Source organism: Excalfactoria chinensis, chromosome 2 (assembly GCF_039878825.1).
Source record: "Excalfactoria chinensis isolate bCotChi1 chromosome 2, bCotChi1.hap2, whole genome shotgun sequence".
NCBI classification, from domain to species: Eukaryota; Metazoa; Chordata; class Aves; order Galliformes; family Phasianidae; genus Excalfactoria; species Excalfactoria chinensis.
The window spans coordinates 690,421-704,473 of record NC_092826.1 but is presented as its reverse complement, the minus strand read 5'-3'; the positions used below and the strand labels follow the sequence as shown (position 1 = coordinate 704,473).

The following is a 14,053-nucleotide window of genomic DNA, read 5'->3' as shown; positions in this document are numbered from 1 at the left end:
TCCCAGTCTGTCCCAGTCCATCCCAGTCTGTCTCAGTTCATCCCAGTCCATCCCAGTTAGCTCCAATCAATCCCAGTCTGTCCCAGTTCATCCCAGTTGTCCCTGACCAATCCCAGTCCATCCCAGTCTATCCCAGTCTATCCAAGTGTGTCCCAGTTCATCCCAGTTCATCCCAGTCCATCCCAGTTGGCCCTGACCAATCCCAGTCCATCCCAGTCTGTCCCAGTTCATCCCAGTCTGTTCCAGTCCATCCCAGTTAGCCCTGACCAATCCCAGTCCGTCCCAGTCTGTCCCAGTTCATCCCAGTCTATTCCAATCCATCCCAGTTCATCCCAGTCCATCCCAGTTAGCCCTGACCAATCCCAGTCCATCCCAGTCTATTCCAGTCCATTCCAGTCTGTCCCAGTTCATCCCACTCCATCCCAGTCAGCCTTAATCAATCCCAGTCCGTCCCAGTTTGTCCCAGTCTGTCCCAGTCCATCCCAGTCTGTCCCAGTTCATCCCAGTAGGTCCTAATCAATCCCAGTCCATCCCAGTCTGTCCCAGTCTGTCCCAGTCCATCCCAGTCTGTCCCAGTCTGTCCCAGTTCATCCCAGTCTATTCCAATCCATCCCAGTCCATCCCAGTTAGCCCTGACCAATCCCAGTCCATCCAAGTCAGCCTTAATCAATCCCAGTCTGTCCCAGTCTGTCCCAGTTCATCCCAGTCTGTCCCAGTTCATCCCAGTCTATTCCATTCCATCCCAGTCCATCCCAGTTAGCCCTGACCAATCCCAGTCCATCCAAGTCAGCCTTAATCAATCCCAGTCTGTCCCAGTCTGTCCCAGTTCATCCCAGTCATTCCCGATCAATCCCAGTCTATCCCAGTTCATCCCAGTCCATCCCAGTTAGCCCTGACCAATCCCAGTCCGTCCCAGTTTGTCCCAGTCTGTCCCAGTTCATCCCAGTTCCTCCCAGTCCGTCCCCGTCTGTCCCAGTTCATCCCAGTTGGCCCTGATCAATCCCAGTCTGTCCCAGTTCACCCCAGTCTACCCCAGTCTGTCCCTATTGATCCCAATCCGCCCCAGTCTGTCCCAGTCCATCCCAGTTAGCCCTGACCAATCCCAGTCCATCCCAGTCCATCCCAGTCTATTCCAATCCACTCCAGTATGTCCCAGTTCATCCCAGTCCATTCCAGTTCCTCCTAGTCTATTCCAATTCATCCCAGTCCATCCCAGTCCGTCCCAGTCTGTCCCAGTTCATCCCAGTCTATTCCAATCCATCCCAGTTCATCCCAGTTAGCCATGACCAATCCCAGTCCTTCCCAGTCTGTCCCAGTTAGCCCTGACCAATCCCAGTTCATCCCAGTCCGTCCCAGTCTGTCCCAGTTCATCCCAGTTGGCCCTGACCAATCCCAGTCCATCCCAGTTCATCCCAGTCCATCCCAGTCTGTCCCAGTCCATCCCAGTTAGCCCTGAACAATCCCAGTTCGTCCCAGTCTGTCCCAGTCCATCCCAGTTGGCCCTGACCAATCCCAGTCTGTCCCAGTCTGTCCCAGTTCATCCCAGTCTATTCCAATCCATCCCAGTCCATCCCAGTTAGCCCTGACCAATCCCAGTCCATCCCAGTCTATTCCAGTCCATTCCAGTCTGTCCCAGTCTGTCCCAGTTCATCCCAGTCAGCCCTGACCAATCCCAGTCCGTCCCAGTCTGTCTCAGTCCCTCCCAGTCTATCCCAGTATAACCCAGTATAACCCAGTCTATCCCAGTTCCCTCCCAGTATAACCCAGTATATCCCAGTATATCCCAATATCTCCCAGTTCCCTCCCAGTATATCCCAGTATAACCCAGTCTATCCCAGTATATCCCAGTATAACCCAGTCTATCCCAGTATATCCCAGTATAACCCAGTATAACCCAGTATAACCCAGTCCCTCCCAGTATAACCCAGTATAACCCAGTATATCCCAGTCTAACCCAGTCTATCCCAGTATATCCCAGTATAACCCAGTATAACCCAGTATAATCCAGTATATCCCAGTCTATCCCAGTATATCCCAGTATAACCCAGTATAACCCAGACTATCCCAGTATAACCCAGTATAACCCAGTATCTCCCAGTATAACCCAGTCTATCCCAGTCTATACCAGTATGACCCAGTATAACCCAGTATAACCCAGTCTATCCCAGTCTATCCCAGTATAACCCAGTATAACCCAGTCTATCCCAGTCTATCCCAGTCCCTCCCAGTATAACCCAGTCTATCCCAGTATAACCCAGTATAACCCAGTATAACCCAGTCTATCCCAGTATAACCCAGTATAACCCAGTCTATCCCAGTATAACCCAGTATAACCCAGTATATCCCAGTCTATCCCAGTATAACCCAGTATAACCCAGTCTATCCCAGTATAACCCAGTATAACCCAGTATATCCCAGTATCTCCCAGTATATCCCAGTATAACCCAGTCTATCCCAGTATATCCCAGTATCTCCCAGTCTATCCCAGTATAACCCAGTCCCTCCCAGTCTATCCCAGTATAACCCAGTATAACCCAGTATAACCCAGTCTATCCCAGTATAACCCAGTATAACCCAGTATCTCCCAGTATAACCCAGTATAACCCAGTATATCCCAGTATAACCCAGTATAACCCAGTCTATCCCAGTATATCCCATTCCCTCCCAGTATATCCCAGTCTATCCCAGTCTATCCCAGTATAACCCAGTATCTCCCAGTATATCCCAGTCTATCCCAGTATATCCCAGTATAACCCAGTCTATCCCAGTATAACCCATTATATCCCAGTATATCCCAGTCCATCCCAGTCTATCCCAGTCTATCCCAGTATAACCCAGTCTATCCCAGTATAACCCAGTCCCTCCCAGTATATCCCAGTATAACCCAGTCCATCCCAGTATAACCCAGTATATCCCAGTATAACCCAGTGTATCCCAGTCCCTCCCAGTCCCTCCCAGTCTCTCCCAGTATATCCCAGTATAACCCAGTCTATCCCAGTATAACCCAGTCTATCCCAGTATCTCCCAGTCTATCCCAGTCTATCCCAGTATAACCCAGTATAACCCAGTCTATCCCAGTCTATCCCAGTATAACCCAGTCTATCCCAGTATATCCCAGTATAACCCAGTATATCCCAGTATATCCCAGTATCTCCCAGTCAAACCCAGTCTATCCCAGTATCTCCCAGTCAAACCCAGTCTATCCCAGTATCTCCCAGTCTAACCCAATCTATCCCAGTATATCCCAGTATAACCCAGTTCCCTCCCAGTATAACCCAGTCTATCCCAGTCTATCCCAGTATAACCCAGTATAACCCAGTATAACCCAGTCTATCCCAGTCTATCCCAGTATATCCCAGTATAACCCAGTATAACCCAGTCTATCCCAGTCTATCCCAGTATAACCCAGTATAACCCAGTCTATCCCAGTCTATCCCAGTATAACCCAGTATAACCCAGTATATCCCAGTATAACCCAGTCTATCCCAGTATATCCCAGTATAACCCAGTATCTCCCAGTATAACCCTGTCTATCCCAGTCCATCCCAGTATAACCCAGTATAACCCAGTATAACCCAGTCTATCCCAGTATAACCCAGTATAACCCAGTCTATCCCAGTCTATCCCAGTATAACCCAGTCTATCCCAGTATATCCCAGTCTATCCCAGTATAACCCAGTCTATCCCAGTCTATCCCAGTATAACCCAGTATCTCCCAGTATAACCCAGTATAACCCAGTCTATCCCAGTATATCCCAGTATAACCCAGTATAACCCAGTCTATCCCAGTCTATCCCAGTCTATCCCAGTATAACCCAGTCTATCCCAGTATATCCCAGTCTATCCCAGTCTATCCCAGTATAACCCAGTCTATCCCAGTATAACCCAGTATAACCCAGTCTATCCCAGTATAACCCAGTATAACCCAGTATAACCCAGTATAACCCAGTCTATCCCAGTATATCCCAGTCTATCCCAGTATCTCCCAGTATATCCCATTCCCTCCCAGTATAACCCAGTCTATCCCAGTCTATCCCAGTATAACCCAGTCTATCCCAGTATAACCCAGTCTATCCCAGACTAACCCACTATAACCCAGTCCCTCCCAGTCTATCCCAGTCTATCCCAGTCTATCCCAGTCCCTCCCAGTATATCCCAGTCTATCCCAGTATATCCCAGTATAACACAGTCTATCCCAGTATAACCCATTATATCCCAGTATATCCCAGTCCATCCCAGTCTATCCCAGTCTATCCCAGTATCTCCCAGTATATCCCATTCCCTCCCAGTATAACCCAGTCTATCCCAGTCTATCCCAGTCTATCCCAGTCTATCCCAGTATAACCCAGTTCCCTCCCAGTATAACCCAGTCTATCCCAGTATCTCCCAGTATATCCCAGTATAACCCAGTATAACCCAGTCTATCCCAGTCTATCCCAGTATAACCCAGTATAACCCAGTATAACCCAGTCTATCCCAGTATAACCCAGTATATCCCAGTCTATCCCAGTCTATCCCAGTATAACCCAGTATATCCCAGTCTATCCCAGTATAACCCAGTATAACCCAGTATAACCCAGTCTATCCCAGTCTATCCCAGTATCTCCCAGTATAACCCAGTATAACCCAGTCTATCCCAGTCTATCCCAGTCTATCCCAGTATAACCCAGTATCTCCCAGTATAACCCAGTATAACCCAGTCTATCCCAGTATAACCCAGTCTATCCCAGTATAACCCAGTATATCCCAGTATAACCCAGTCTATCCCAGTATAACCCAGTATCTCCCAGTATATCCCAGTATAACCCAGTATAACCCAGTATATCCCAGTATAACCCAGTATAACCCAGTCTATCCCAGTATATCCCATTCCCTCCCAGTATATCCCAGTCTATCCCAGTCTATCCCAGTATAACCCAGTATCTCCCAGTATAACCCATTCTATCCCTGTATAACCCAGTATCTCCCAGTCTAACCCAGTATATCCCAGTATATCCCAGTCTATCCCAGTATAACCCAGTATAACCCAGTCTATCCCAGTCTATCCCAGTCCCTCCCAGTATAACCCAGTCTATCCCAGTCTATCCCAGTATCTCCCAGTATAACCCAGTCTATCCCAGTATATCCCAGTCTATCCCAGTATAACCCAGTCTATCCCAGTATCTCCCAGTATAACCCAGTCTATCCCAGTCTATCCCAGTATCTCCCAGTATAACCCAGTCTATCCCAGTATATCCCAGTCTATCCCAGTATAACCCAGTCTATCCCAGTATCTCCCAGTATAACCCAGTCTATCCCAGTATAACCCAGTATATCCCAGTATAACCCAGTATAACCCAGTCTATCCCCATAGGCCGCCCACGTCCGTCGCTCCCTGCGCCATTTCCTGTCTGTCCATCATGGCGGCCGTTTCACTCCGCGCTCATTGGCCAGAATCTTCCACGGCATCGGTAAGTGGGGGGGGATGGACCCATAACTGCCCCATAACTGCCCCATATACCCCATAACTGCCCCATAACTGCCCCATATACCCCATAACTGCCCCATAACTGCCCCATATACCCCATAACTGCCCCATAACCTGCCCATAACTGCCCCATAACTGCCCCATAACTGCCCCATAACCTGCCCCATATACCCCATAACTGCCCCATAACCTGCCCCATATACCCCATATATCCCCTATATCCCCTATAATATCCCCTATAACCCCATATATCCCCTATATTCCCTATAATATCCCCTATATCCCCCATATTATCCCCTATATCCCCCATATATCCCCTATAATATCCCCTATATCCCCTATAATATCCCCTATATCCCCTATAACCCCATATATCCCATACATCCCCTATGATATCCCCTCTATCCCCCCATATATCCCATATATCCCCTATTATATCCCCTATATCCCCCCATATATCCCCTATATCCCCTATAATATCCCCTATAACCCCATATATCCCCTATATCCCCTATAATATCCCCTATATTCCCCATAACCCCATACATCCCCTATAATATCCCCTATATCCCCCATAACCCCTTATATCCCCTATAATATCCCCTATATCCCCCCATATACCCCATATATCCCCTATAATATCCCCATATCCCCCCATATATCCCCTATATCCCCTATAACCCCATATATCCCCTATAATATCCCCTATATCCCCTATAATATCCCCTATAATACCCCATATATCCCCTATATCCCCTATAATATCCCCTATATCCCCTATAATATCTTCTATATCCCCTATAATATCCCCTATATCCCCTATAATATCCCATATATCCCCTATAATATCCCCTATATCCCCCCATATATCCCCTATAATATCCCCTATAACCCCATATATCCCCTATATCCCCTATATCCCCTATAACCCCTATATCCCCTATAATATCCCCTATATCCCCCTATAAACCCATATATCCCCTATATCCCCCATAATATCCCCTATATCCCCTATAATATCCCCTCTATCCCCCCATATATCCCATATATCCCCTATTATATCCCCTATATCCCCCCATAAACCCATATATCCCCTATAATATCCCCTATATCCCCCCATAACCCCATATATCCCCTATAATATCCCCTATAACCCCATATATCCCATATATCCCCTACAATATCCCCTATATCCCCCCATATACCCCCTATATCCCCTATAATGTCCCCTATATCCCCTATAACCCCATATATCCCATATAATATCCCCTATATCCCCTATTATATCCCCTATAACCCCATATATCCCCTATAACCCCATATATCCCTCATATATCCCCTATATCCCCTATCCTATCACCTAAATCCCCTATAACCCCATGTATCCCCTATAATATCCCCATATATCCCCTATAATATCCCCTATATCCCCTATAATATCCCCTATAATATCCCCTATATCCCCTATAACCCCCTATATCCCCTATAATATCCCCTATATCCCCTATAATATCCCCTATATCCTCTATAACCCCATATACCCCATATATCCCCTATAATATCCCCTATAACCCCATATATCCCCTATAATATTCCATATATCCCCTATAATATCCCCTATATCACCCCATATATCCCCTATAATATCCCCTATATCCCCCCATAACCCCATAACCCCATATATCCCCTATAACATTCCCTATATCCCCTATAATATCCCCTATAACCCCATATATCCCCTGTAATATCCCCTATATCCCCTATAATATCCCCTATATTCCCTATATCCCCTATAATATCCCCTATAACCCCATATATCCCCTATATCCACTATAATATCCCCTATATCCCCTATAATATCTCCTATAACCCCATATATCCCCCCATAACCCCATATATCCCCTATAATATCCCCTATATCCCCTATAACCCCATATATCCCCTCTAATATCCCCTATATCCCCTATAATGTACCCTATAACCCCATATATCGCATATATCCCCTATAATATCCCCTATATCCCCTATAATATCCCCTATAACCCCATATATCCCCTATAATATCCCCTATAATATCCCCTATATCCCCCATAACTCCATATATCCCCTATAATATCCCCTATATCCCCTATAACCCCACATATCCCCTATAATATCCCCTATATCCCCCCATAACCCCATATATCCCCTATAATATCCCCTATATCCCCCCATATATCCCCTATAATATCCCCTATATCCCCCCATATACCCCATATATCCCCTATAATATCCCCTATATCCCCTATAATATCCCCTATATCCCCCCATAACCCCATATACCCCTATATCCCCTATAATATCCCCTATATCCCCCCCATATACCCCATAACCAACCCCATAACCCCCCATAATCCCCATATTCCCCATAACCAACCCCATAACCCCCCATATATCCCATGTACCCCATAACCAACCCCATAGCCCCTCTATATCCCACTATATAACCCATAACCGCCCCAATATCCCCTATAACCCCCCCATATCCCCTATAACCCCCATAAACCCCCCCATATACCCTATAACCCCCATATACCCCCCTTATACCCTATAACCCCACTCTATCCCCTATAACCCTCCTTATATCCCCCATATCCCCCCTATATCCTCCCTATATCCTCTATAACCCCCCTATATCCCCTATAACCCCCCATAACCCCTATAACCCCCCATATACCCCATACCCACCCCATATTCCCCATAACCCCCCCCATATCCCCTATAACCCCCCATATACCCCATAACCACCCCATAGCCCCCTATAAACCCCCATAGCCCCCCATATACCCCATAACCCCCCATATATCCCCTATATCCCCTATAATATCCCCTATATCCCCCCATAACCCCATATATCCCCTATAATATCCCCTATATCCCCCCATATACCCCATATATCCCCTATAATATCCCCTATAATATCCCCTATATCCCCCCATAACCCCATATATCCCCTATATCCCCTATAATATCCCCTATATCCCCTACATATATCCCATACATCCCCTATAATATCCCCTATATCCCCCCATAAACCCATATATCCCCTATAATATCCCCTATGTCCCCTATAACCCCATATATCCCCTATATCCCCTATACTATCCCCTATATCCCCTATAATATCCCCTATATCCCCTATAATATCCCCCATAATATCCCCTATATCCCCTATATCCCCCCATATATCCCCTATATCCCCTACAATCTCCCCTATATCCCCCATATATCCCATATATCCCCTATAATATCCCCTATATCCCCTATAATATCCCATATATCCCCTATAATATCCCCTATATCCCCTATAATATCCCCTATATTTCCTATAACCCCATATATCCCATATATCCCCCATAATATCCCCTATATCCCCCATAACCCCATATATCCCCTATAATATCCCTTATATCCCCCCATATACCCCATATATCCCCTGTATTATCCCCTATATCCCCCCCATATACCCCATAACCAACCCCATAACCCCCCATAACCCCCCATATACCCCATAACCAACCCCATAACCCCCCAAATACCCCATAACCAACCCCATAGCCCCCTATAACCCCCATATACCCCATAACCCACCCCATAACCTTCCATATCCCCCCATATACCCCATAACCCACCCCATAACCCCCTATAACCCCCCATATACCCCATAAGCAACCCCATAGCCCCCTATAACCCCCTATAACCCCATATACCCCATAACCAACCCCATAGCCTCCTATAACCCCCCATAACCCCATATACCCCATAACCAACCCTATAGCCCCCTATACCCACCCATAGACCCCATAACCCACCCCATAACCCCCATAGACCCTATAACCCCCCCATAACCCCCCATATACCCCATAACCAACCCCATAACCCCCCATAGCCCCCCATATACCCCATAACCAACCCCCATAACCCCCATATACCCCATAACCAACCCCATAACCCCCCATATCCCCCCATATACCCCATAACCAACCCCATAGCCCCCTATAACCCCCATATACCCCATAACCCACCCCATAACCCCCCATAACCCCCTATAACCCCCCATATACCCCATAACCAACCCCATAGCCCCCTATAACCCCCTATAACCCCATATACCCCATAACCAACCCCATAGCCTCCTATAACCCCCCATAACCCCATATACCCCATAACCAACCCTATAGCCCCCTATACCCACCCATAGACCCCATAACCCACCCCATAACCCCCATAGACCCTATAACCCCCCCATAACCCCCCATATACCCCATAACCAACCCCCATAACCCCCATATACCCCATAACCAACCCCATATCCCCTATAACCCCCCATATACCCCATAACCAACCCCATAGCCTCCTATAACCCCCCATAGCCCCATATAACCCATAACCCAACCCCATAGCCCCCTATAACCCCCCATAGCCCCCCATATACCCCATAACCCCCCATATATCCCCTATATCCCCTATAATATCCCCCATAACCCCATATATCCCCTATATCACCTATAATATCCCATATATCCCCTATAACCCCATATATCCCCTATATCCCCTATATCCCCTATAACATCCCCTATAACCCCATATACCCCCTATATCCCCTATATCCCCTATAACCCCTTATATCCCCTATAATATCCCCTATATCCCCCCATGTACCCCATATATCCCCTATAATATCCCCTATAACCCCATATATCCCCTATAATATCCCCTATAACCCCATATATCCCCTATATCCCCTATAACCCCATATATCCCATACATCCCCTATGATATCCCCTCTATCCCCCCATATATCCCATATATCCCCTATTATATCCCCTATATCCCCCCATAACCCCATATATTCCCTATAATATCCCCTATAACTCCATATATCCCATATATCCCCTATAATATCCCCTATATCCCCTATAACCCCATATATCCCATATATCCCCTATAATATCCCCTATAATATCCCATATATCCCCTATAACCCCTATATCCCCTATAATATCCCCTATATCCCCTATAATAACCCCATATATCCCCTATCCTATCCCCTATAATATCCCCTATATCCCATATATCCCCTATAATATCCCCTATAACCCCATATATCCCCCATAATATCCCCTATAATATCCCCTATATCCCCCCATATACCCCATATATCCCCTATAATATCCCCTATATCCCCCCATATATCCCTTATAACCCCATATATCCCCTATATCCCATATACCCCCTATAATATCCCCTATAACCCCATATATCCCCCATATATCCCCTATATCCCCTATCCTATCACTTAAATCCCCTATAACCCCATATATCCCATATATCCCCTATAATATCCCCTATATCCCCTATATCCCCTATAACCCCATATATCCCCTCTAATATCCCCTATATCCCCTATATCCCCTATAATATCCCCTATAACCCCATATATCCCCTATATCCCCTATAATATCCCATATATCCCCTATAATATCCCCTATATCCCCTATAACCCCATATATTCCCTATATCCCCAATAATATCCCCTATAACCCCATATATCCCCTATAATATCCCCTATATCCCCTATAACCCCACATATCCCATATATCCCCTATAATATCCCCTATAATATCCCCTATATCCCCTATAACCCTATATATCCCCTATATCCCCTATAATATCCCCTATATCCCCTATAACCCCATATATCCCCTATAATATCTCTTATATCCTCTATAATATCCCATATATCCCCTATAATATCTCCTATATCCCCCCGTATACCCCATATATCCCCTATAATATCCCCTATATCCCCTATAACCCCATATATCCCCTATATCCCCTATAATATCCCCTATATCCCCCATAACCCCATATTTCCCCTATATCCCCCCATATATCCCCTATATCCCCTACAATATCCCCTATATCCCCCCATATACCCCCTATATCCCATATATCCCCTATAATATCCCCTATAACCCCATATATCCCCTATAATATCCCCTATAATATCCCCTATAATATCCCTATAACCCCATATATCCCCTATATCCCCTCCATATACCCCATAACCCCCCATATATCCCCTATATCCCCTATATCCCCTGTAATATCCCCTATAACCCCATATATCCCCTATATCCCCTATAATTTCCCCTATATCCCCTATAACCCCCTATATCCCCTATAACCCCATATATCCCCTATAATATCCCCTATATCCCCTATAATATCCCCTATAACCCCTATAATATCCCCTATATCCCCTATAATATCCCCTATAACCCCATATATCCTCTATATCCCCTATAATATCCCCTATATCCCCTATAATATCCCCTATATCCCCCCATATACCCCATATATCCCCTATAATATCCCCTATATCCCCCCATATATCCCCTATAACCCCATATATCCCCTATATCCCCTATACCCCCTATAATATCCCCTATATCCCCTATAATATCCCCATATATCCCCTATATCCCCTATACTATCCCCTACATCCCCTATAACCCCATATATCCCCCCATAACCCCATATATCCCCTATAATATCCCCTATAACTCCATATATCCCCTATATCCCCTATAATATCCCCTATATCCCCCATATATCCCCTATATTCCCTATAATATCCCCTATATCCTTTATAATACCCCCTATATCCCCTATAACCCCCTATTTCCCCCCTGTAATATCCCCTATATCCCCTATAATATCCCCTATATCCCCTATAACCCCATATATCCCCTATATCCCCAATGACCACCCATATATCCCCTATATCCCCTATGATATCCCCTATATCCCCTATAACATCCCCTATATCCCCTATATCCCCTATATCCCCCTATATCCCCAATGACCACCCATATATCCCCTATATCCCCCATAACCCCCCATATATCCCATATATCCCCTATAATATCCCCTCTATCCCCTATAATATCCCCTATAACCCCCTATATCCCCTATAATATCCCCTATATCCCCCCTACCCCACAGGCAGCCCCTGTTACCCTGCTGAGATCTACGGCCGCGATCGTCGCTTCTGGAGGCAGCTCCTCCATGTTGGATTCAACCAGCTGACCAAGATGGCCGCCCAGGAGATCATCGCGCTCAATGGGATCCCATAGACAACAATGGGACCCCATAGGACTCAGCGGGACCCCATAGACACCAATGGGACCCCATAGAACTCAATGGGATGCCATAGACATCAATGGGAGCAATAGACACCAATGGGACCCCATAGACAACAATGGGACCCCATAGACATCAATGGGAACCCATAGAACTTAATGGGATGCCATAGACACCAATGGGACCCAGAGACACCAATGGGACCCCATAGACACCAATGGGACCCCATAGACACCAATGGGACCCCATAGACATCAATGGGACCCCATAGACCACAATGGGACCCCATAGACATCAATGGGACCCCATAGACATCAATGTGACCCCATAGACACCAATGGGATCCTATAGACATCAATGGGACCTGGGACCCCATAGAACTCAATGGGAACCAGTAGAACTCAAAGGGACCCCAAAGGACTCAATGGGACCCCATAGAACTCAATGGGATGCCATAGACACCAATGGGACCCCATAGGGCTCAGTGGGACCCCATAAGACACAATGGGACCCTATAGAACTCAACGGGATGCCATAAACATCAATGGGACCCCATAGAACATAATGGGACTCCATAGAACTCTACGTGATGCCCTAGACATCAATGGGAACCCATAGGACTCAATGGGACCCCATAGACATCAATGGGACCCCATAGACATCAGTGGGACCCCAAAGACATCAATGGGACACCATAGACATCAATGGGACCCCATAGACATCAGTGGGACCCCATAGACATCAATGGGACCCTATAGACACCAATGGGACTCATAGGACTCAGTGGGACCCCATAGACATCAATGGGATCCCATAGACATCAATGGAACCCCATAGACATCAATGGGACCCTATAGGACTCAGTGGAACCCCATAGAACTCAATGGGACCCTATAGAACTCAACGGGATGCCATAGACATCAATGGGACCCCATAGAACTTAATGGGACCCCATAGGACTCAGTGGGATCCAATGAAATCAATTGGACCCCATAGACATCATTGGACCCCATAGACACCAAGGGACCCCATAGACATCAGTGGGACCATATAGGACTCAGTGGGACCCCATAGAACTCAATGGGATCCCAGAGACATCAATGAGACCCCATAGAAGTCAATGGGACCCTATAGAACTCAACGGGATCCCATAGACACCAATGGGACACCATGGACATCAATGGGATCCCATAGGACTCAGTGGGACCCCAAAGACACCAATGGGACCCCATAGGACTCAGTGGGACCCCATAGAACTCAATGGGACCCCATAGGACTCAACAGGATGCCATAGACATCGGTGGGACCTATAGACACCAATAGGACCCCATAGACAACAATGGGACCCCATAGGACTCAGTGGGACCCCATAGAACTCAATGAGATGCCATTGACATC

At 46.5% G+C, this 14,053-nt stretch overlaps 1 protein-coding gene across 1 annotated transcript in view; it reads left to right on the top strand.

Moving 5' to 3' along the window:
* Window positions 1-12,684, top strand: part of RECQL4 (RecQ like helicase 4) — a 49,521-nt gene extending 36,837 nt beyond the window's left edge. Inside the window, exons 8-9 of the mRNA XM_072330601.1 lie at window positions 5,354-5,450; window positions 12,518-12,684. Of these exons, the coding sequence (XP_072186702.1) occupies window positions 5,354-5,450; window positions 12,518-12,648 (228 nt within the window). The 3' untranslated portion in view covers window positions 12,649-12,684. The remainder of the gene's footprint in view (window positions 1-5,353; window positions 5,451-12,517) is intronic.
* The last annotated feature ends 1,369 nt before the right edge of the window (window positions 12,685-14,053 follow it).